Source organism: Macaca nemestrina, chromosome 10 (genome assembly GCF_043159975.1).
Source record: "Macaca nemestrina isolate mMacNem1 chromosome 10, mMacNem.hap1, whole genome shotgun sequence".
Taxonomy (NCBI): Eukaryota; Metazoa; Chordata; class Mammalia; order Primates; family Cercopithecidae; genus Macaca; species Macaca nemestrina.
The window spans coordinates 8,178,284-8,198,969 of record NC_092134.1 but is presented as its reverse complement, the minus strand read 5'-3'; the positions used below and the strand labels follow the sequence as shown (position 1 = coordinate 8,198,969).

Below are 20,686 nucleotides of genomic sequence, written 5' to 3'. Positions count from 1 at the left end.
CACAGGCGCTACCACCTCCCAGGTCCAAACCGCCCCCATCTCTCACCCAGGTAGCTGCAGCGACCTCCTAACGGGCCTCTCTGCTCCGACTCTGCCTCCCTACCCACATCAATGTATTAGCCACAGCCAGATGGAGTTTTACAAAAGAACAGAGGCCAGGCATTATGGCTCACACCTGTAATCCCAGCACTTTGGGAGGCCAAGGTGGGAGGATCACCTGAGCCCAGCAGTTCGAGACCAGCCTGGGGAACATGGTGAGACCCAGTCTCTAAAAAACAAAAATTGTTTTTGAAAGTTATGAAATCAAAAAAAAGAACAGAATATATCATGCCCCTGCTGAAAATCTGTGGCCCTTTCTAGTCTAACCTACCGTTAGGATTCATTGTCCTTATCTAGCCCCCGCAGCTGCTCTACTCAGCCCTGCCTCACCTTCCTGTGCCCAGGGCCTCCCTGCAGTTCCTAAGCACACTCACTCCTGCCCCAGGCCCTTTGCATCGCTGCTCCCTCTGCCTAAGACCAGTCTCCTCTCGCATCTTCATCCACCAGACTTCAGCCCTTCAGTCAGATCTCAGTTCAGCTGTCACTTCCTCGGGTGGCAGCACCGTCCCCCACACCCACTCCATCCATCCCCCACCCGTTTATGCTCTTGCACTTTCTCAAAAGCACTTCTGAACTTGAACATGCACTGTGCTACCCACTCTGTCCACGGCAGCCACTCAGCACACGTGGCTGTCCATCCCACCCTTGACATGGGGCGAATCCAAATTGGGATGCAAGTGTAGAACACATTCCAGATTTCTAACACTTGCTAGCAAAAAAAAAAAAAAAAAAAAAAAAAAAAAAAAAAAAACTCATCAATAACACTTGAAATTATCCTATTTTTGATGTATGAGGTCAAATAAAATACATTATTAAAAATAATTTCACCAATTTCTTGTTACTTGTATTAATGCAGCCACTAAAAAATTTTAAATTGCATGTGTGCCTTGCATATTTTGATTTATAGGAAAGTGCCAGCTTAGATAATAGTATTATGTCAATGTCAAATTTCCTCATTTCAATAACAGCATTGTGGTTATGTAAGAAAATGTCCTCATTTCTGGAAAACACCCACTAAGTATTTGGATGTAAGGGGGCACACAGCCTCCAACCTACTCTCAGATGGTTCAGGAAAACGACACTCAGCGAGAGGAGGGGATGGGGGGCTTGACACAGCTAGTGAACCTGGGTGAAGAGGACATGGGGGCCACTTGTATTTCTCATGCAACTTTTCTTTAAGTTTAAAATTCAGCTTTTAAAAAGTCAGTTGGGTCCGGTGGCTCACACCTGCAATCCCAGCACTTTGGGAGGCTGAAGCAGGAGGATCCCTTGAGGCCAGGAGTTCAAGACTAGCCTGGGCAACACAGCGAGACCCCCATCTCTAAAAAATTAAATAAATAAATAAGTAATAACTTAAAACAGTAAAAAGTGGCCACACAGAGCAAAAGCACTGTCGCTCTCTGACACTCTAGTGTTTGTGCATTTGCCTGAGTTGCCCTGATGGGACACAACCTCCTGGGAACAGAGACTTGGCCCACCCTCTCACTGCCAGGCACCTGGCACACAGGGTTTGCTGGGAGGGCAGATAAGTCAAGATCCACATGAGTGAATTCCCAAGTACAGGACTTTTCCAGAGTGACCAGAATGGAACAAGACCACAGCAAGGCCTCCAGAAAAGGGCTGTAGGAGCCACCCACTGTCTACTCTTACCTCACAACAGGGACCACGGGACACAGAGCTGAGCCTGAAGGGGCCAAGCAGAGCCAGCTATGTCTCAGCACCCAGATGGTCACGGGGGCCACCAGCCAGGCGCCAGGGGGAGCCCACCTCTCGCCTCCATTTCATGGCCCCCTGTGACCTTGACATGTCCTGCCCCCTCCTCCCAGCCCAGCACCACCTGGCTCCAAACCACCAGCAGCAGCCTCCCTTTGGGCCGTGCAGAGGCACTGGCAGCTGGAGTTTGGCTCTTGGCGGTGTGGCCAAAGAGAATTCAAGCTGGTACCAAGGGCTACTGAGTCAAATCCACGATGAGTCAAATGCTTTCCAAGTGCACAGCCAGCACCACAGAATTTGCCCATGAGCTGCCCAGGAAACCCAGGAGGCCCCGCGTCCCAGTGATTACCGGCAGGCCTCAGGGCTGTAGAACTCCAGCGAGGACTCAGGAGTCATGAAGGGCGGCCACATTTGCCCAGCAGTTCCATTGATCATGTTGCACTGATCGGAATGCCAGAAGTCAACCTGGGGGGAAGCATCCAGACCAGACCCCTCAGTGGGGCCAAGGCCCCTTAATAAGGCCTCTCAGGTGCCGCACACCTAACCCACCCTCGTGCACACACGGCCACTCAATTCGCAATACTGGCACGGTGGGAAGCTGGCAGGCTGTGTAGACAGACAGACAGAATGCCTCCCGCAGCTTCCCACTCCCACACCTCTGAATGTGTCACTTTGCTGGGGACTCAATTCTTTCATCTGCAACATAGGCCTATCACCCACATCTCCAGCCTCAATCTGGAAAGAAGTGCGGTGAGCAGGTGGGGTGAGAGGTGGGGCGTGGCTGTGCTCAGCCCTCAGAGCGGAAGTCAACAGGCCCCTCCTAAAAAAAACAATCGGCACACAGGCAAACTACTTAAAATCGTAACGGTGGCCACTACCGGGCAACCCCGAAACAGAACCCATCAGGTTAACTGCCTCTGGGGAGCGAGACCCAGACTCGACAAGTCCAACTGCTCACTTTCCAATCTTCCTCAGGATGAGGAGGTTTCAAATCACGTGCACATGTACAGTATATTGGAATATACAAGCCACAATGAAGGTGAACTCCATCTATCATGAATGGCTACTGCTGGTTGCAGATGGTGATTCTGGCCACTCTGGGCACTGGTTGGGGTACGATTTGTCCCCAGCCCTCAGGGTCTTTGCAGTAACTACCACGGGGAGCAGGTAGTGGGAAATCGCACAATCATTTTCACACATATTGAGAAAAGGTCACGAAGGTGAAAAAAGCAAGTGGCAAAACAATGCACGTAGTATGATTTCTTGATGTTTAAAGAAGAAACAATTCCATATTTCTCTGTGTACATACAGACGTGCACATGGGTAAAAACAGACGGGAAGAATATATCCCAAACTGGTAACTGTGGGTTTCCTCTGGGGCGAGGGGTAGGGATGGGAGGTGATACTGAGGGCACTTGTCTCTCTCTCGTATTATTTTGAAATGTGAATCTCCTTTCTTTTTTTTTTTTTTTTTTTTTTTGGAGACTTAGTTTCACTCTTCTCACCGAGGCTGAAGTGCAATGGCACAATCTCGGCTCACTGCAACCTTCACCTCCCGGCTTCGAGCGATTCTCCTGCCTCAGCTCATGAGTAGCTGAGATTACAGTCATGCACCACCACGCCCGGCTAATTTTTTGTATTTTAGTAGAGACAGGGTTTTGTCATGTTGGTCAGGCTGGTCTCGAACTCCTGACCTCAGGTGATCCGCCCGCCTTGGCCTCCCAAAGTGCTGGGATTACAGGCATGAGCCATGGCGCCCGGCTTTCAAAACATTTTTGTAAGTAAAGAACTGAAAAGAAGAAAGCACTCCATTCCCAGCAGACGCCAGGTGCTCAGTAAGAAGTCACTAACCCCGCCTGCCCCTCTGGCTGGTCAAGATTTAACCAGAGGTAAAATCCCTTCTCCAACTTTGAGAGTGTTCATCCTCCCAGCACCCTCTTCATGACAAAGAAGAAGCCCTGTGGTCCCTGCCATTCCCGAGCAGCCACGGCCTGGCCCACCCTCCCCTCTCCAGGGGCCCTCGCCTCTCACCCCTCACCTTGCTCAGCCCGTTCCACTTGTCCACGAGGTGGATCCTGCTGATGTTCTGGACCCCCGTGAACACCGTGAAGAGCCCAGAGTCGGAGTTGTTGAGCTGCAGACACAGCAGGGAACAGCATCGTTAAGGCTCGGGCCTACCATTGAGCTCGCCTGGTCTGAACATTCTGGGCTGAGCCCTCCTCCCCCTCCACCAGAAGGAAAGGGCTCCCGGCATCTGGTTCACTGCCACATGCCCAGTGTCTGGGGACTGACACTGGGCTTGGGAGCTTTCTAGGAGGAACGGTCCCGGGTTCCATGGCTGCAGTGTTCCACCCTCCCTTCCTAACTCCGGGAGAGCCTAGCTTTCCTCCCAGGTGAATGGCAGATCACCCCCACCATACCCTACTCCAGCATAAAATAAAACGGGGCCAGGTCAGCTCCCTGAGCAATGAAAAAGCAGAAGTGGCATGTCACTTGGGGGGACACTTTAAGGACTGTGCACACGCCTTTCACCAGGCTCTCTGCCACCGCTATAGCAGCCAAGGAGGTGTGTGTCAAGACAGCCTCCCTTGGCCTGGGTCCCCAAGTGACTACCACAAGCGAGGGTGCCCCAGTCACCCACACTGGACGTGGAGTGCAAGCAAAGGAGTAAGTCCTGGTTGCTCTAAGTCATGGAGATTCTGGGACTGCCTATCATAGCAGCACAACCTGGCCTGTCCTGACCGTCACGGTTTGTGGAACATTTCTTGATGGGGGCCCAGGCTTTGGTGCTTCGAGAGCATTTCCCAGAAGCTGGTTTCTAATCCCAAAGACATGCAAAGCACAAAATGGTCTGAGTGACTAAAGGAAATATCTGGAAGTGCTTTGCAGGGTGAAGCACACTGAGGAGCTCCAAGGTTGCCCAGCCAAGTGGCTGCACCCATCACAGACCTCCAGGGCAGGACCCAGCACAAGTCCCTGGCCCAGCCTCCCATGTGTGTCTGTCACCTGCCCATGTGGAGCCAAGAATAACCAGAGCCATTACATAGGGGAGAATTAAAGGGGCTCATGCGCAAAAAGGGCCAGGTACGGTGCCCCAGGCACAGTAAGAGCTCAAAATGCTGGTCTTTATTTCCATTATTATTGTTATTATTAATAAATCATCACTCAACAGGATCCCTAAATGATCATGATAATGGACAGAGAGCATCAGAAACTGCGAGTTACTACCCAAAGCCCACTCTCTCCTTACTCCTTCATGACAAAACCCAAACCATACTCAGAGTATCAGCACACCCAGCTAAAAGGCTACCTTTCCAGCTTCCCCTGGAGCTAGGTGTGGCCACGTGACTCAGTTCTGGCCAATAGAAAGGAAGTGGACATTGGTTTTCTTCCTCCCTAAGAGGGAGGCAACTGGGACATGCTGTTTTACCCCCGATTCCTCCATCTGCTCCCCAAAGCCCCACCAATTCTTCCTTCCCGCTGTGCTACCTGGAATGTGATGTGATCACTGACACTCTAGCAGCCAAGTTGGATGATGAGGTTATCTTGAGGATGAAAACCACATGCCAAGGATGGCAGAGCAGAGGAGTAGAAGGCTTCCAGATCACTTAAGACCATGAAGCCACCACACCAACACTGAATAGCCTACCACTAGACTGCTCTTGTGAGGTTTTCATTATATGTGGTCAAATGTAGATTATACTAAACTAGGGACTTTGTAATAACTTTCATTTGCAAAGCACTTCAGGATTTACAAGATGCTTTTACAGAATCATGCCACTTAGCCCAAACTTGCTAATTTACCCTCACAACAGGAGCCTGTCACCCTTGACAAAAACATACTATCTATCACATGCAGCACCACAATATCCCCTCCAGCACTCTACCCTGATCAACAGAGACCAGAGAGATGGCTGAGGCTGGAGCAGTCCCAAGAACTCATTGAAACCTGCAGTGAGGGAGCCAAGGTCAGGGTCAGACCCTCCACGGACGAGATGTTGGCTCCAAAGCCCAATCAGTGACCCTACCAGGTTGCCAGGAGTCAAGATTAAGAGTCAGCTTGTGATCTTACTCCCAAGCAGCCATGCCCCCTTCTTCCGGCAAAGCCTCCAATTTGCTAAGCTAAGGCCCAATCACATCATTTGAGCCTGGATCAAGCTGTACCTGAATCCAATCCTAGCATTTTCAGTTCCATGAGCCCCAACGCTCCCCATTTCACTTAAGCCGGTTTGAGTCAGGTTCTCGGCCACTTACAACCCACAGCTGCTAGACCCCCAGCCAGCTACAAAGTAAGCTGGTGACCAGTGTCCAGGCTGTGTGAGGGGAAGACAGGACACAGGCCTGAATCTTTGGCTTCTCACCAGGCCACACGTACCTCAGCAAATAATCCGAACTTGTCCTTGAAGGGGAACATGCCTGGAAAGTACTTGTTGATGAGGTTCACAAGGGGGTCCTGGTAGCCCCACATGATCTCCCCCACAGTGCGGTTCATGAAGGCACGTTCGCCGAGGGTGGTGAATGCCAAGGTCATGATGAGCTTCAGGGTCATGGGCTTATTCTCCATCATCACCGCCGCACCCTGCAAGGCGAAGGGACACTAGTGTCAGAGGCTGGAGGTGGCTGGCCCATCCTCCCTCGGCCCCAGCTGGGCCTCACGGCAAAGAGCCCATGAAGCAAAATGCTGGGGTGCAGGAGGCCCCTGGAGTGGCCACGTGGGGCGTCCGAGACACCAGAACCACCCTCTGCTCCTCCAGTGCCAAGGCCACATGTGCTCCCAAGGACCCCTTCTCCCCCTTGCACCCCACTGGACTCAGGCTGAGTGAACTCCAGCCCCAGTCCCAGAGGTGGGCCTGTGGCTGAGCCCCCAACAAGACAGCCCCTTTTGGAGATCTCAGAAATGTAAATTGAAAAGGAAAAAAAAAATACTTTGGCCAGGACTTTCAAACCAAGACAGGTGGACCCACCTGGGAAACTGAGAACCCACGGAGGGTGGTGGAGACAGCACAGGGCTGAGAGCCACCCACCAGGAGTGAGTCCTCATGCTCCGACCACCTCAGGGACTGCTCTCTGCACAAGGGGCAGGCGGGAGGAGAGACAGGGGACGAGGCCAGGGTGCGAGGTGGCGGGGGCCACAGGGCAGCCTCACCAAGACCAGGATGTTGGGCATGACGATGTAGTCACTCTCCGAGCCGTGGGACTTGGAGGGCTCGAACTGGAAGGTGCGGTACTCGAGGAAGGACACGGTGTCATTGTTGTTGAAGGTGATGTTGGTCTTGTGCCTGAACTCCCTGTGGGGGAAGCCGGTGGGTCAGACGCCTCCCCCTGCTATGTGGGATGTTTCCCTCGTACTCGCCTGCAGTGCCTGCCTGGGAAGCAGGGGCCCTGGATGTCTGTGCACACCTCCGGCCCCACAGCCAAAGCTGAGCTCGGCCCCTCCGCCAAATCTGTCCCTCCCTGCGCCTGCCCACTGCAGGACATGGTGTTGCCACCCAGCCGGCCTCGTTCTGCTCTCCCTCACCCAACACGGCCATTGCCTCTCCATATACAGAGGGAAGTAATCACAAGCCCTACTTCATGGGGCAGCTGTGGGGATTAAACAATCCCCACAGTAAAGCAATCAGATACCCAGAAAGCAATCAACACAGCCGCCGGGTGCAGAGAAAGCACGAGGTAAACATTGACTGCCGTGACTGTTGCCGCTACTGTCATTATGATCTCTCATCTCTCCAAGCCATTCTCCACCATCCAGAAGAATCTTTGAAAAATGGAAATCAGGTCGGGAGTGGTGGCTCATGCCTAAAATCTCAGCACTTTGGGAGGCCGAGGTGGGCGGATCATCTGATGTCAGGAGTTCAAGACCAGCCTGGCCAACATGGTGAAACCCCGTCTCTACTAAAAATACAAAAATGACGGGGCGCAGTGGCTCAAGCCTGTAATCCCAGCACTTTGGGAGGCTGAGACGGTCAGGAGATCAAGACCATCCTGGCTAACACAGTGAAACCCCGTCTCTACTAAAAAATACAAAAAACTAGCCAGGCGAGGTGGCGGGCGCCTGTAGTCCCAGCTACTCGGGAGGCTGAGGCAGGAGAATGGTGTAAACCCGGGAGGCGGAGCTTGCAGTGAGCTGAGATCGGGCCACTGCACTCCAGCCTGGGCGACAGAGCAAGACTCCGTCTCAAAAAAAAAAAAAGTACAAAAATTAGCTGGGCATGGTGGCAGATGCCTGTAATCCCAGTTACTCGGGAGGCTGAGGCAGGAGAATCGCTTGAACCTGGGGGGCGGAGGTTGCAGTGAGCCGAGACCGCGCCACTGCACTCCAACCTGGGTGAGAGAGAGACTCCGTCTCAAAAAAAAAAAAAAGTGGAAATCAGATCGTGCCACGCTCTGGACCACAACCCCACTTTGCATGCAGGTTAAAATCAGGCTCCTAACGTGACCTCTGAGGACCTCAGCAAGGCTCAGGCCTCGTCTCTCCACTGTCTCCCTCCCTCATAACCCCAGCTGCACAGGCTCTGTTTCCAGCCTTCAGACCTCTGGACATGCTCTGGCTGGGACTCTCTCTCCCCAGGGCCTCTTCCCACCATGCGGGTCCAGTGAGTGTCCCTTTGCAGAGGTGCTCCCGACCCTCCAGTCAGACCGAGTCCCACGGCCACCCTCCCTCCTGCACTCCGGCTTCACACTGTTTTGTCTGCACAACACTGATGGATGCCTGATTTCCCCTTATTTGTCCACTTCTTTACTCTCTCCCCATCAGAATGTCAGCTTGGTGAGGCAGGGCCTTGGTCTGCCTGCACCCCCAGCACACAGAAGGTGCTCAATCAGTGCTCACAGAATGAAGGAGTATAGAGAGCTTTGGCATTTTTACCCATTCTGTCCGCTGCTGGGTCCCCTGTGCTTAGAATGGCAGCCAACACCTAGTAGGTGCTCAATAAACATTTGTTAAATGAAAGAGCAAATGAGTGAATGAGTGAACGGAATGCAGGAGCTGACTCGTGTTTCCTACTCCCAAACTTCACGCACATTTGCTAGGTTTTCATCTTGGCTTTCCTAGAACCAAACTGTGGGTCTCCAACAGCAGGAACACCCTCTGCCCACCCCATCCCTGGAACACCGTGTGCCGGGAGCAAGTCAGCTCTCCTCTCGGAGCCCCTACTCCTCCGCCTGTGAACTGGGAAGCAGGGGTGTGGGGGCGGGGAGGTGCTGTGAAGACTCCAGGAGGTAAGGGCGTTGTAACAGGCACATCCCCCAGCCGTCTCAGAGCTCCACGTGCATCCTGAGAGTCCCGATGACCCCATGAAGGGGCTCTTGTGTCTCTCCAGCCTGCAGATGGGCAAGCTGAGGTTCAGAGGGGTGAAGTCACTTCCCCTAGGCCACAGCCAGGGACAGGGCAAGCAGAAAGCAAAGGCACCACTCTGTGGTCCCTGGGCCAGCATGTTCCACAAACAGCCGACCCCTTCCCATGCTGACTCACCCGGTCCTCGGGCCCAGACAGGGTGCGGGGGATACGTGTGCTCCTGGTTGTGCGTGTGTGTGTGTGCACGTGTGTGTGTGTATGTGTATGTACGTATGTATGTGTGTGTATGTGTGTATGTGTATGTGTATGTACATATGTATGTGTGTATATGTATGTGTGTATGTGTATGTACGTATGTATGTGTGTATATGTATGTGTGTGTATGTGTGTATGTGTATGTGTATGCATGTATGTACGTGTGTATATGTATGTGTGTATGTGCATGCATGTATGTATGTGTGTATATGTGTGTATGTGTATGTGTATGTGTATGCATGTGTGTGTATATGTATGTGTGTATGCATGTATGTATATGTTTATGTGTGTATGTATGTGTGTATATGTTTATGTGTGTATGTATGTGTATGTGTGTATGTTTATGTGTGTATGTATGTGTGTATATGTATGTGTATGTGTGTATGTGTATGTGTATGCATGTATGTGTATATGTGTGTGTATATGTATGTGTATATGTTTATGTGTGTATGTATGTGTGTATAGGTATGTGTGTATGTGTATGCGTGTATGTATGTGTGTATATGTGTGTGTATGTGTGTGTGTGTATGTTTATGTGTGTATGTATGTGTGTATGTGTGCATGTATGTGTCTCTGTCTCTCACATATGCACCCTCCAGCCAGACCCGCACCATTGGTCCCTCCCTGCTCCATAAAGAACCTCTCTAGGTAAGGTCTGGTGACTCACACCTGTAATCCCAGCACTTTGAGAGGCTGAGGCAGAGGATCACTTGAGCCCAGGACTTAAAACCAGCCTAGGCAACATAGCAAGATCCCATCTCTACAAAAAAAAAAAAAAAAAAAAAAAAAAACCTAAAACAAAAACTTCTCTGGGACTAGCACTTCCCCCGAGTATGCCTTGCCTGCTTCCGGAAAAATCTCTGGGGCTCAGTCAGCACCCTCCCCATCCCGTCCACTCTGAGACCCCTCCCCTGCCCAGCCTCAGCCGGCCCCTCCGCCCTCACCTGGACACAGCCTCACCTGTACACGTAGGGCCCGCGCTCCTGCACTTGCGGCTTCTCGCCCTTCAGGATCTCGCTGGGGTTCATGACGTCAAAGAAGTAGACGGAGAGATAGAAGGGGATTGGGATCTCCTTCCACATGTTAAAGGACAGGCTGCTGGGGTCGATGCGCACGTTCTGCAGGGGAAGGGACAAGCACGCCTGTGAGGAGAGTGACGAGGGCCCCACGCCCCACCACGAGGCTCCAGAACAGCTGCCTGAGCCCGGCCAGGGAAGGGGCTCCTCGGCGGGGGCTCGGGGTAGGAGGTGTGGGAAAGGCCTTCGCACATGAGGCTGTCACACCTGGAGCTTATGGAATTAAACAGGCAACCTATCCATGCTGTCATAATGCTTCTTAAAATACGTCGTGACAGCAATATGTGACACCAGTCAAGGGACTGTGGTAAACAGGGGCCTATGCACCATCTAAAGGGGGTGCCGGAGCTGAGGGTAGCGGATGGGCTCAGGGCAGGGATAGTCCCCTGCAGGAACATGGGCTCCATGTGGCCAGGTGAATCATTCATTCATTCAACAAGCACGCACTGAGCACTACCACGTGCCAGGCAGGTTCTAAGAGCTGGGGATGGGAGAGCGACCAGGACAGACCAAAAGCCCAGCTCTGTAGCGGGGGAAAGGGAGGCACCAAACAACTCAGGTAAAACGCATGCTACGTGACAGAGCACAGAGGAAACACAGCAGGGACTGGGGAGAGGTCAGGATTTGAGACAGAGTCATCACGTAAGTGAAATGTAGGCCAGGTGCCGTGGCTCATGCCTGTAATCACAGAACTATGGAAGGTCGAGATAGGAGGATCTCTGGAGTCCAGGAGTTTGAGACCAGCCTGGGCAACATAGCAAGACCCTATCTCTACAAAGAATAATTTTTTTAATTTATTTATTTTTATTTCTTTTTTTTTTTAGATGGAGTCTCACTCTGTTGCTCAGGCTGGAGTGCAGTGGCATGATCTTGGCTCACTGCAACCTCCACCTCTGGGTTCAAGTGATTCTCCTGCCTCAGCCTCCTGGGTAGCTGGGACTACAAGTCCCCACCACCACGCCTGGCTAATTTTTGTATTTTTATTTGTTTTTATTTTATTTTATTTTTTGAGAGGGAGTCTCACTCTGTTGCCCAGGTTGGAGTGCAGTGGTGCAATCTCAGCTCACTGAAACCTTCGCCGCCTGGGTTCAAGCAGTTCTCCTCCCTTGGCCTCCCAAGTAGCTGGGACTACAAGTTCCCACCACCACACTTGGCTATTTTTTTTTTTTTTTAGTAGAGGTGAGGTTTCACCATGTTAGCCAGGATAGTCTCCTGACCTCAAGTGATCCACCTGCCTCGGCCTCTCAAAGTGCTGGGATTAAAGGCATAAGCCACCTTGCCCAGCCTATAAAAAATAATTTTTTAAAAATTAGCTGGGCACGGTGCTGCACACCTGTAGTCCCAGCTACTTGGAAGGCTGAGGTGGGAGGGTCACTTGAGCCAAGGAGGTCGAGGTTGCAGTGAGCTGTGATGGCAGGACTGTACTCCAGCCTGGGTGTCCGAGAAATACCCTGTCTCAAAAAGGAGAAGGAGAAGGAGGGAAGGAAGGAAGGAAGGAAGGGAGGAAGGAAGGAAGGAAGGAGGGAGGGAGGGAGGGAGGGAGGGAGGGAAGGAAGGAAGGAAGGGAAGGAGGGAAGGAGGGAGGGAGGGAAGGAGGGAGGGAGGGAGGGAAGGAGGGAGGGAGGGAGGGAAGGAAGGAAGGAAGGAAGGAAGGAAGGAAGGAAGGAAGGAAGGAAGGAAGGAAGGAAGGAAGGGAGAACACATGCAAACACAACCTACACCCAACAGAAGGTAGTGAGGAAGGGAGCTCACGAGTCTAGAAGGTGGGGGTTGGGGTAGCAGCCACAGCCTGTGCAAATGCCCTGTGGTAGGGAGATGCCGGGAGAGAGCCTGCCTGTGCGGCTGAGTGAGCCATTCAGGGAGGAGTCAGAGGAAGATGAGAACACAGAAGTTTTCCATGAAAACCAGAAATACAGAAATATATACGAAATCTCCTGATTTAAAAACTTTGCAAAAACATAATTTTCTTAAAGGGACTATAGGAAACATGCCTGGGGTCCGTTTGGACTCCTCTCCCAGCTTTGCTCCTCTAGATCTATAATTCGCTGCCCCAGTGTCACAGGGAGGTCCCCCCCAGTCCACCTGATCCCCACCCTCAACCCAGCCAGGATCTCGGGCCCCTCAGTGCCCACACCATGTCAGAGCCCAGGAGGAGTGACCCAGCCCATCAGATTAGAGCTGATGTTGCAAAGCCAGGCAGCCAGGCAGCTGCATCACCTTCCACCCTCTTTTGAACATGGCCTTCTAAGACGAGGACAGCCGCCCCCATTGTCCCCAGACAGCCAGAAGCAATACGCAGAGTCTTTATAGGAGGCAGACAGCTGAGCTGGCCAGTCAGAGCCAGCCCCACGTCCCCTGGAAGGAGCAGATTTGGAGGCAGCCAGACCCTGGGTCGCACTCCATGGGGCCACTTGGGCAAGTCAGCCCCTGTGAACCTCAAGTTTCTCATCTGTACGATGGAGCTGGTGACACTGTGTCTAGTTCGACCTACGTGGCGTGTAAATGAAGAAGCTGAATTCATTGTCAAGAAGCTGGAAGATGTAATGTAATACCTGGATTTCACTGGAAGATATAATGTAATACCTGGATTTCGGAGTTCTCTTGGAAAAACCAGGAGATCAGAGACTTGCCTTCAAGTGCCATAACTGTTTATTGATAAACGCGTCTTCCTACCCAGCTGCGAGCACCACAAGGAGCATCTTATGACCTGAGCAGCCCATAGGTGCAAACGAAGGCGCATAAACTCAATATTAAAGAGGTAACAGAAGCAAGCATTTCCGGGGTGCGCCACATGCCTGGTGATGCTGTTCACTGTGTTCTCATCCTCTTAACAGCACCATGACTCTTTGAGGCAGCCACCTCCACTATTATTACTCCCATGTTACAGATTAGGAAACTGAGGCACAACTAAGGCTGGAGAGAGATACAACCAACAGTTGGAGGGCACTGAGGAGTCCGGGAGGTCTTCCTGGAGGAAGTGGTATGTGAGCTGGGTCAAAGAGCAGTCCTGCCCCCTCAGTAACACCCTCCCCACCCCATGGCAGCTCCCGCCACCCCATGCGACCACAGCTCACAGGCACCAGCTCCAGCACCTCCCAACTCTCAGGCCCCGATCACCCAGCCCTTCCTTCAGTCCTGGCCTTCACCCAGCCTCCAAGCCCATGCACTGCAGGTCCCTCTGTCTGGGACAGACCCTGCAGCCCTGGGGACCCTGCTCACCACAGGCCAGGCCCCTTCTCCAGCCTGGGGGACACATCCAGCTGCTGGTGCTCCCTCCATAGAAAACACAGCATCAAAACCCAGAACCCTGGAAAATGTGTTCAGGGAGTAGAGCACAAACTGTATGTTCTCACCACAGAAAACAGTTGGGGGCAGGAGGGAACCGTAGCAGTGGCACGTGTGTTCAGCACCTGCATCTCAGGGGCGGGTTTCCCGGTGTGCACACACCAGCCCATCAAACTGCATACATTAAACATGTGCCATTGTTTTATATCAATCACACCTTAATAAAACTGCTTTTTTAAAAAAGCAAAACAAGGCCCAGTGTGGTGGCTCACACCTGTAATCCCAGCACTTCGAGGGGCCAAGGCAGGCAGATCACTTGAGCCCAGGAGTTCAAGACCAGCCTGAGCATGGAGACCCCATCTCTACAAAAAACACAAAAATCAGTCATCCATGATGGCAGGTGCCTATAGTCCCAGCTGCTTGGGAGGCTGAGGTGGGAGGATGACTTGAGCCCAGGAAGCACAGCTTGCAGTGATCTGTGATCACACCACTGCAGTCCAGCCTGGGCGACAGAGCAAGACTCCATCACACACACAGCCTCAATTTCCCTTTGCAGCTTTCCTCTCCCACCCGGTTTCTCAGCAGAGTCTGCTGGGCTGGAGATGCCTTTCTCCTTTGGAATCTCACCATGCTTTCCTCCTCCCCTGGCCTGCTCGGCGTGGTTCTGAAGATGAATCAGGGCTAAACCAAGAATTCCTGGGATCCGGCCGCGTGTCCATGTCTCTCTCTCTTTCTCTCTCTCTCTCTCTCTCTCTCTCTCTCTCTCTGTCTCCAACAGAAGAGGCTTTCGGGCCCTGGGTTTCAGTCCATTCATTCAACATTACCCAAAGGGAATCTTCAGAGACCCAGCGCAGCCCCGTCCAACTGGGTGACCAGGGGAGGGTCGCTGACCTTCTCCCAGCCTCAGTTTCCTCAACCATACAACGGGCATAAGGAGAGTGTCGCCTCGTGGGCTGCTGTGAGGTTTGAACGAGTCCATGGAGGTAAAGTGCTTAGAACAAGGTCTGAAGACCCCGGGCACCGGAGGGTCAGCCCTGCAGTCACTAAGTGACCCTCCCTTCTCTGCCCCACCTCCACCTGGGTTAAGGCATGGACTCTGCCCTGCTTTTGATCAGCAGGATGACTTTTTTCCACCACACTAGACCAGGCAGCTGATTAGATAACAGTGGTGGGGACACTGTGGCCTTTTGCCTAATATGGCTGATTCTGTGATTCTGTCCCCACCACCCCCAAGGTCAAAGACCATGGCCCTGGAACACAAAGTTGGGACAGAATGCCAAGATAAGCCTTTGTTGGACACCACTCCCTCCCATCTGGCGAAATAGACCCTTTGAGCCCAGGAAGGCTGCCTGGAGGAGGGGACATCTGAGCTGGGAATTTTTAAATGAGCTGGGCTTTGCTAGGAAAAGAATACGGTGGAGGAGTGCCTGGCAGAAGACACAGCCTGTGCAAAGGCTGGGAAGGCTTTAAGAGCGTGACTTGCCTGAATGTTCACCAAAAACAAACATGGAATGATATGTCCGTATTTGATAGACGGAAACTCAAATATTCATCAACAGATAAATGAATTGCCACACATATCCACACAATGGAATGCTACTTGGCAATCAAAAAGAACCGACCATGGATAAACGCCACAACAATGGGTGAGCTTCAGAAGCACTACCCCAAGTAAAAAAAAGAAAAGAAGAATCATAAGAATCATACTACACAACACTATTTCCGCGACATCAGGGAAAGGGAAAACTCTAGAGAGAGAAGCCAGACCAGTGGCTGCTGGGGACCAGGATGGAGGACTGATATGAACTGGCCCAGCTATCTTGATTTTGGTTGACATATAGGTGAAGTATATATATCCAATACAACCCATCAAATTAGGCCAGTCATAGTGGCTCATGCCTGTAATCCGAGGACTTTGGGAGGCAAAGCCAGGAGAATTTCTTGAGGCCAGGAGTTCAAGACCAACCTGGGCAACATGGTGAAACCCTGTCTCTACTAAAAATACAAAAAATATTAGCCAGGCATGGTGGCACGCACCTGTGGTCCCAGCTACTCAGGAGACTGAGCTGGGAGGATCGCTTGAGCCCAGGAGTTCAAGGCTACAGTGAGCTGTGATCATGCCCCCTGCACTCCAGTCTGGGCCACAAAGCAAGACCCTGTCTGAAAAAAAAAACAGCAGCAACAAGAACACCCATGACATGCTATATTTACCACTATGGAACAACCTCCAGTATATTTTAAGTAAAAATAAATAAATAAATGAATACTATTACTACCTTTAAAATATAATGCAATCATGTTGATCAAAAGGCAGGTATGTGCATACACATATAATCCCATTTATGTGACGTTCTAGAACAGGCAAGACTGACATATCAATAGAAGCCAGAACGGGGTCACCTGGGAGGATGGGGGATAAGGGGGTGAAAATTCTGTTTCCTGATCTGGTTGCTGGTTACCCATGACTGTGTTTACTGAAAAATGTATGGTGTTGTTCCCTTTATATGTGGGCTTTTCTATACGTATGCTACACTTCACTAAAACCCTTTTGAAACTATAATGTGAAATTAAAAAAAATAAAAGGTTAACTGCAAATGGTCAAAGGACTTGAAAAGACCTTTCTCCGAAGAAAATACACAAATGGCCAACAAGCTCATGAAAAGGTGCTTGACATCATCAGGGAAATGCAAATCAAAGTCACAATGGGCCACCACTTCTCACCCTAGGATGGCTAGAATTTTTTTTCATGGAAAATAACAAGAGTTGGCAAGGGTGTGGGAACTGAAACCTTTGTGCATTGCCGGCGGAAGTGTAACGTGGAGCAGCCACTGTGGACACCAGTCTGGCTGTTCCTCAAACAGTCAAACACAAAGTTACTGTATGACCCTGCAACTCCACTCCCCAGAACAGACCCAAAAAGAATTGAAAATGGGTGTTCAAACAACACGTACAAGAATGTGCACAGCAGCATTGCTCACAATGGGCAAAAACGACCCAAGTGTCTGTCAACAGATGAGTGGCTGAACACAGGCTGATCTGTCCAGACGCGGCATCTGACTCATTCAGAAAAGGGACTGCATGCGTTGGTTGTTTACTATTGTGTAAAAAAGAAATGTGTTTAAAGAGCCAAAAATATAATTTTAGAGAAAGGAATGTGGCCGGGCGTGGTGGCTCACACCTGTAATCCCAGCACTTTGGGAGGCTGAGGCAGGTGGATGACCTGAGGTCAGGAGTTCAAGACCAGCCTGGCCAACATGGTGAAACCCCACCTCTACTAAAAAAAAAAAAAAAAAAAAAAAATTAGCTGGGCATGGTGGCAGCCATCTATAATCCCAGCTACTCGGGAGGCTGAGGCAGGAGAATCACTTGAACCTGGGAGACAGAGGTTGCAGTGAGAGCCGAGATCGCGCCACTGCACTACAGCCTGGGTAACAGACCGAGATTCCATCTCAAAAAACAGAAAGAAAGGAATGCGACACTGACACATGCCACCACATGGACAAACCTCAAAAACATGACACAGAGTGAAAGAAGCCAGTCGAAAGGCCACGCATAGTGTCTGACCACACTTAGTGAAATGCCCAGAATAGGCAAATCCAGAGACAGCAGATTGGTGGTTGCCAGGGGCTAGGGGAGAAAGGAATGGCGGGTGACTGCTTAATGGGTGCACGGTATGAGAATGCTTTGGAATTAGGTCGTGGTCATGGCTGCGCAACCTTGCAAATGCACTAAATGTCACTGAACTGTACATCTGTAAATGGTTTTGGTGAATTTTATGTTAGCTGGATCTTAATCACAACTTCAAAAAGAAAGATGAACTCCAAATTAAAATGAGATATCATTTCCCAGTAGATGAGAAAAAATTAGGACATCCAAGAAAACAACTACAGGCAAAACTGTTTGGAAACAGGACGACTGTGCACAGCGGGGGTCTGGCCACCAGGGAGTTGCCGACAGTTTCTAACTGGGTCAGATGTGAGCAAAGTCCCATAGTCTGTGGGTTCCCTGTTCAGACATGGCGCAGAGCACCAGCTTCCCAGCTCCTGCCACGCTAGGGCCACGACCTGCACACCCACCAGAAGCTTCACGAAGGAACACTCACCTTCCCAGCATGATGCAACTTACGTTACGGCTCCATTATTCACCCCTCTGATATTCTATCTTATTCCATTCTGTTTTCAAAATGCTGATCCCAGGCCAGGCGCGGTGGCTCATGCCTGTAATCCCAGCACCTTGGGAGGCCGGGGAGGGCGAATTGTGAGGTCAGGATATCGAGACCATCCTGGCTAACACAGTGAAACCCTGTCTCTTACTAAAAATATAAAAAATTAGCTGGGCATGGTGGCATGTGCCTGTAGTCCCAGCTACTTGGGCGGCTGAGGCAGGAGAATTGCTTGAACCCAGGAGGCGGAGGTTGCAGCTAGCCAAAATTGCGCCACTGCACTCCAGCCTACAGAGACAGAGCAAGATTCCGTCTCAAAAAAAAAAAAAAAAAAAAAAGCTGATCCCTACCCACTCCACTTATTTCACAACCCACAATCTGATCACATCTGACAGTTTGAAAACTCTGCCCTAGAAAGATTCTCATATGTGTGCAAGAGAGCGCCAGAAGAATTGTCAGACCTCAAAAAAAGAACAGAGGGCCAGGCACATGGCTCACGCCTGTGATCTCAGGCCTTGGGAGGCCGAGGCGGGTGGAGCACTTGAGGTCAGGAGTTCCAGACCAGCCTGGCCAACATGGTGAAACCCGTCTCTACTAAAACTACAAAAATTACCCAAGCACAGTGACATGCAACTGTAGTCCCAGCTACTCGGGAGGCTGAGGTGGGAGAATTGCTTGAGCCCAGGAGGCGGAGGTTGCAGTGAGCCGAGATCACACCATTGCACTCCAGCCTGGGTGACAGAGCGAGATCCTGCCTTGAAAAACAACAGGGAGCCCAGCCAGGTTCTCAGTCAAAGATAAGCTGGGCTTCTGCACACACGGTGGCTGCACGGTGATTAAATGTCATCAACTTGGAGATACCTCAACGGCAGAATCTTGACAGAAAGACAAATACTGCAGGACAAATACTTTTAGATTTGTCTTTTAGAGATTAGGAACCTGAAGGCATTGAACACACAGAGAGTTGAATGGTGCTTCCGGTGCGGAGGCTGGGGAAGGTGGGGAGATGCAGGTCACAGGGCACAAAGCTGCAGTCACATGGGATGAGTGGTCTGGAGGTTGGATGCACAGCACGAGGACTGTAATTAATACTGTACTGTATACTGGAAGTAGATTTCAGGTGCTCTCACCACTAAAAACAAAGAGGTGGCTGGGCCTCATGCCTATAATCCCAGCACTTTGGGAGGCCGAGGTGGGAGGATGGCTTGAGGTCAGGAGTTTGAGAACCACCTGGGCAACATAGGCAGCCCGTCTCTATAAAAAATACAAAAACGGCCAGGCGCGATGGCTCACGCCTGTAATCCCAGCACTTTGGGAGGCCAAGACAGGCAGATCACGAGGTAAGGAAATCGAGACCATCCTGGCTAACACGGTGAAACCCCGTCTCTACTAAAAATACAAAAAAAAATAGCCAGGTGTAGTGGCGGGCACCTGTAGTCCCAGCTACTTGGGAGGCTGAGGCAGGAGAATGGCGTGAACCCGGCAGGCGGAGCTTGGAGTGAGCTGAGATCGCGCCACTGCACTCCAGCCTGGGCGACTGAGCAAGACTCCATCTCAACAAAAAGAAGAAAAAAAAAAATACAAAAACTAGCCAGGCACAGTGGCACGCACCTGTGGTCCCAGCTACTCAGGAGGCTGAAGTGGGAGGATCACTTGAGCCTGAGAGTTCAAGGCTACAGTGAGCCGTGATCACCCCACTGCACTCCAGCCTGGGTGACAGAGCAAGACTCTGTCTCAAAAAAGAAAAAAAAACAAAAAGAGGTAACTATATGAGGAGATACATATGTTAATCTGCTTAACTGTAGTAATCATTTCACTATGTGTATATATATAGCAAAACAGCATGTTGGATGCCTTAAATATATATAAAATTTATTATTTATTTAATTTGAGACAGAGTCTCGCTCAGTTGTCCAGGCTGGAGAGCCTTGACCTCCTGATCTCCCCAGATCAAGCGATCCTCTCACCTCAGCCTCCTGAGTAGCTGAGACTACAAGGCACGCACCACCACATCCGGCTATTTTTTTCTATTCTTTATTTTTTTGTTTTTAGTAGAGACAAGGTCTCACTATGTTGCCCAGGCTGGTCTTGAACTCCTGAGCTCAAGCGATCCACTCGCTTCAGCCTCCCAAAGTCCTGGGATTACAGGCGTCAGCCACTGCACCTGGCCTCAATTTTTATTTTAAAAGAAAAAAAAAAAATCGAGTGAAGAAAAGGCTAAAGAAAGAAACAATTGACATTGGCCTCTTGATGTGAATTTTCCAAACACATGAAATAATACTCGATATTTTTTCTGAAGACAAACCCATGTGGAAATGTAGAAAACCATTCAGGGAAATGGAACCTGCAAACAATCTCAGGAGAGGGCTGGGGGCTGGGGATGTGGGAAGCTTTAACTGTCATTGTGAACATGTTATCTCTTGAAAATAACATACGAGCCACCGTCTGAACATTGGCGTACAAGTCCCTCTGCCTGATCTGGTCCCTGTGTTCTCTCTGGCCCCACATCCAGCCACTGTCTGCTACTCAGCCCAGCCCCACTGCCTCCTTGCTGTCCTGTCTAAGCAGCCATGCTTCTGCCCCAGGGCCTCTGCACCTGCTGCTCCCTCCTAACCACGTGGTCAAATCCCTCACACCTTCGAATCTCTATTCACATGCCCCCTTCTCAGAAGGCTCATCCGACCTGCCCCTAAAACTCCTGATCTCCCGACTTGCTGTGTTGTTTCCATGCTGAGTGTGGCCATCAAGCGCGTGGTACAACTAGCTTATCAGGTTTATCATCCATCTGTCTCCCCTGCCAGG

The 20,686-nt window shown here is 50.9% G+C and overlaps 1 protein-coding gene across 8 annotated transcripts in view; it reads right to left on the bottom strand.

Annotated features, from left to right (window-relative positions):
- The window catches only part of LOC105493629 (scavenger receptor class B member 1), an 88,905-nt gene that overhangs the window by 29,432 nt on the left and 38,787 nt on the right, over nt 1–20,686 (bottom strand). For all 8 annotated transcript variants that reach the window (XM_011761506.3, XM_011761483.3, XM_011761475.3 and 5 more), the window contains exons 2-6: nt 10,322–10,479; nt 6,959–7,100; nt 6,188–6,391; nt 3,851–3,946; nt 2,162–2,277 (exon numbers count right to left, since the gene is read on the bottom strand). In XM_011761506.3, coding sequence (XP_011759808.2) covers nt 2,162–2,277; nt 3,851–3,946; nt 6,188–6,391; nt 6,959–7,100; nt 10,322–10,479 — 716 coding nt within the window. The remainder of the gene's footprint in view (nt 1–2,161; nt 2,278–3,850; nt 3,947–6,187; nt 6,392–6,958; nt 7,101–10,321; nt 10,480–20,686) is intronic.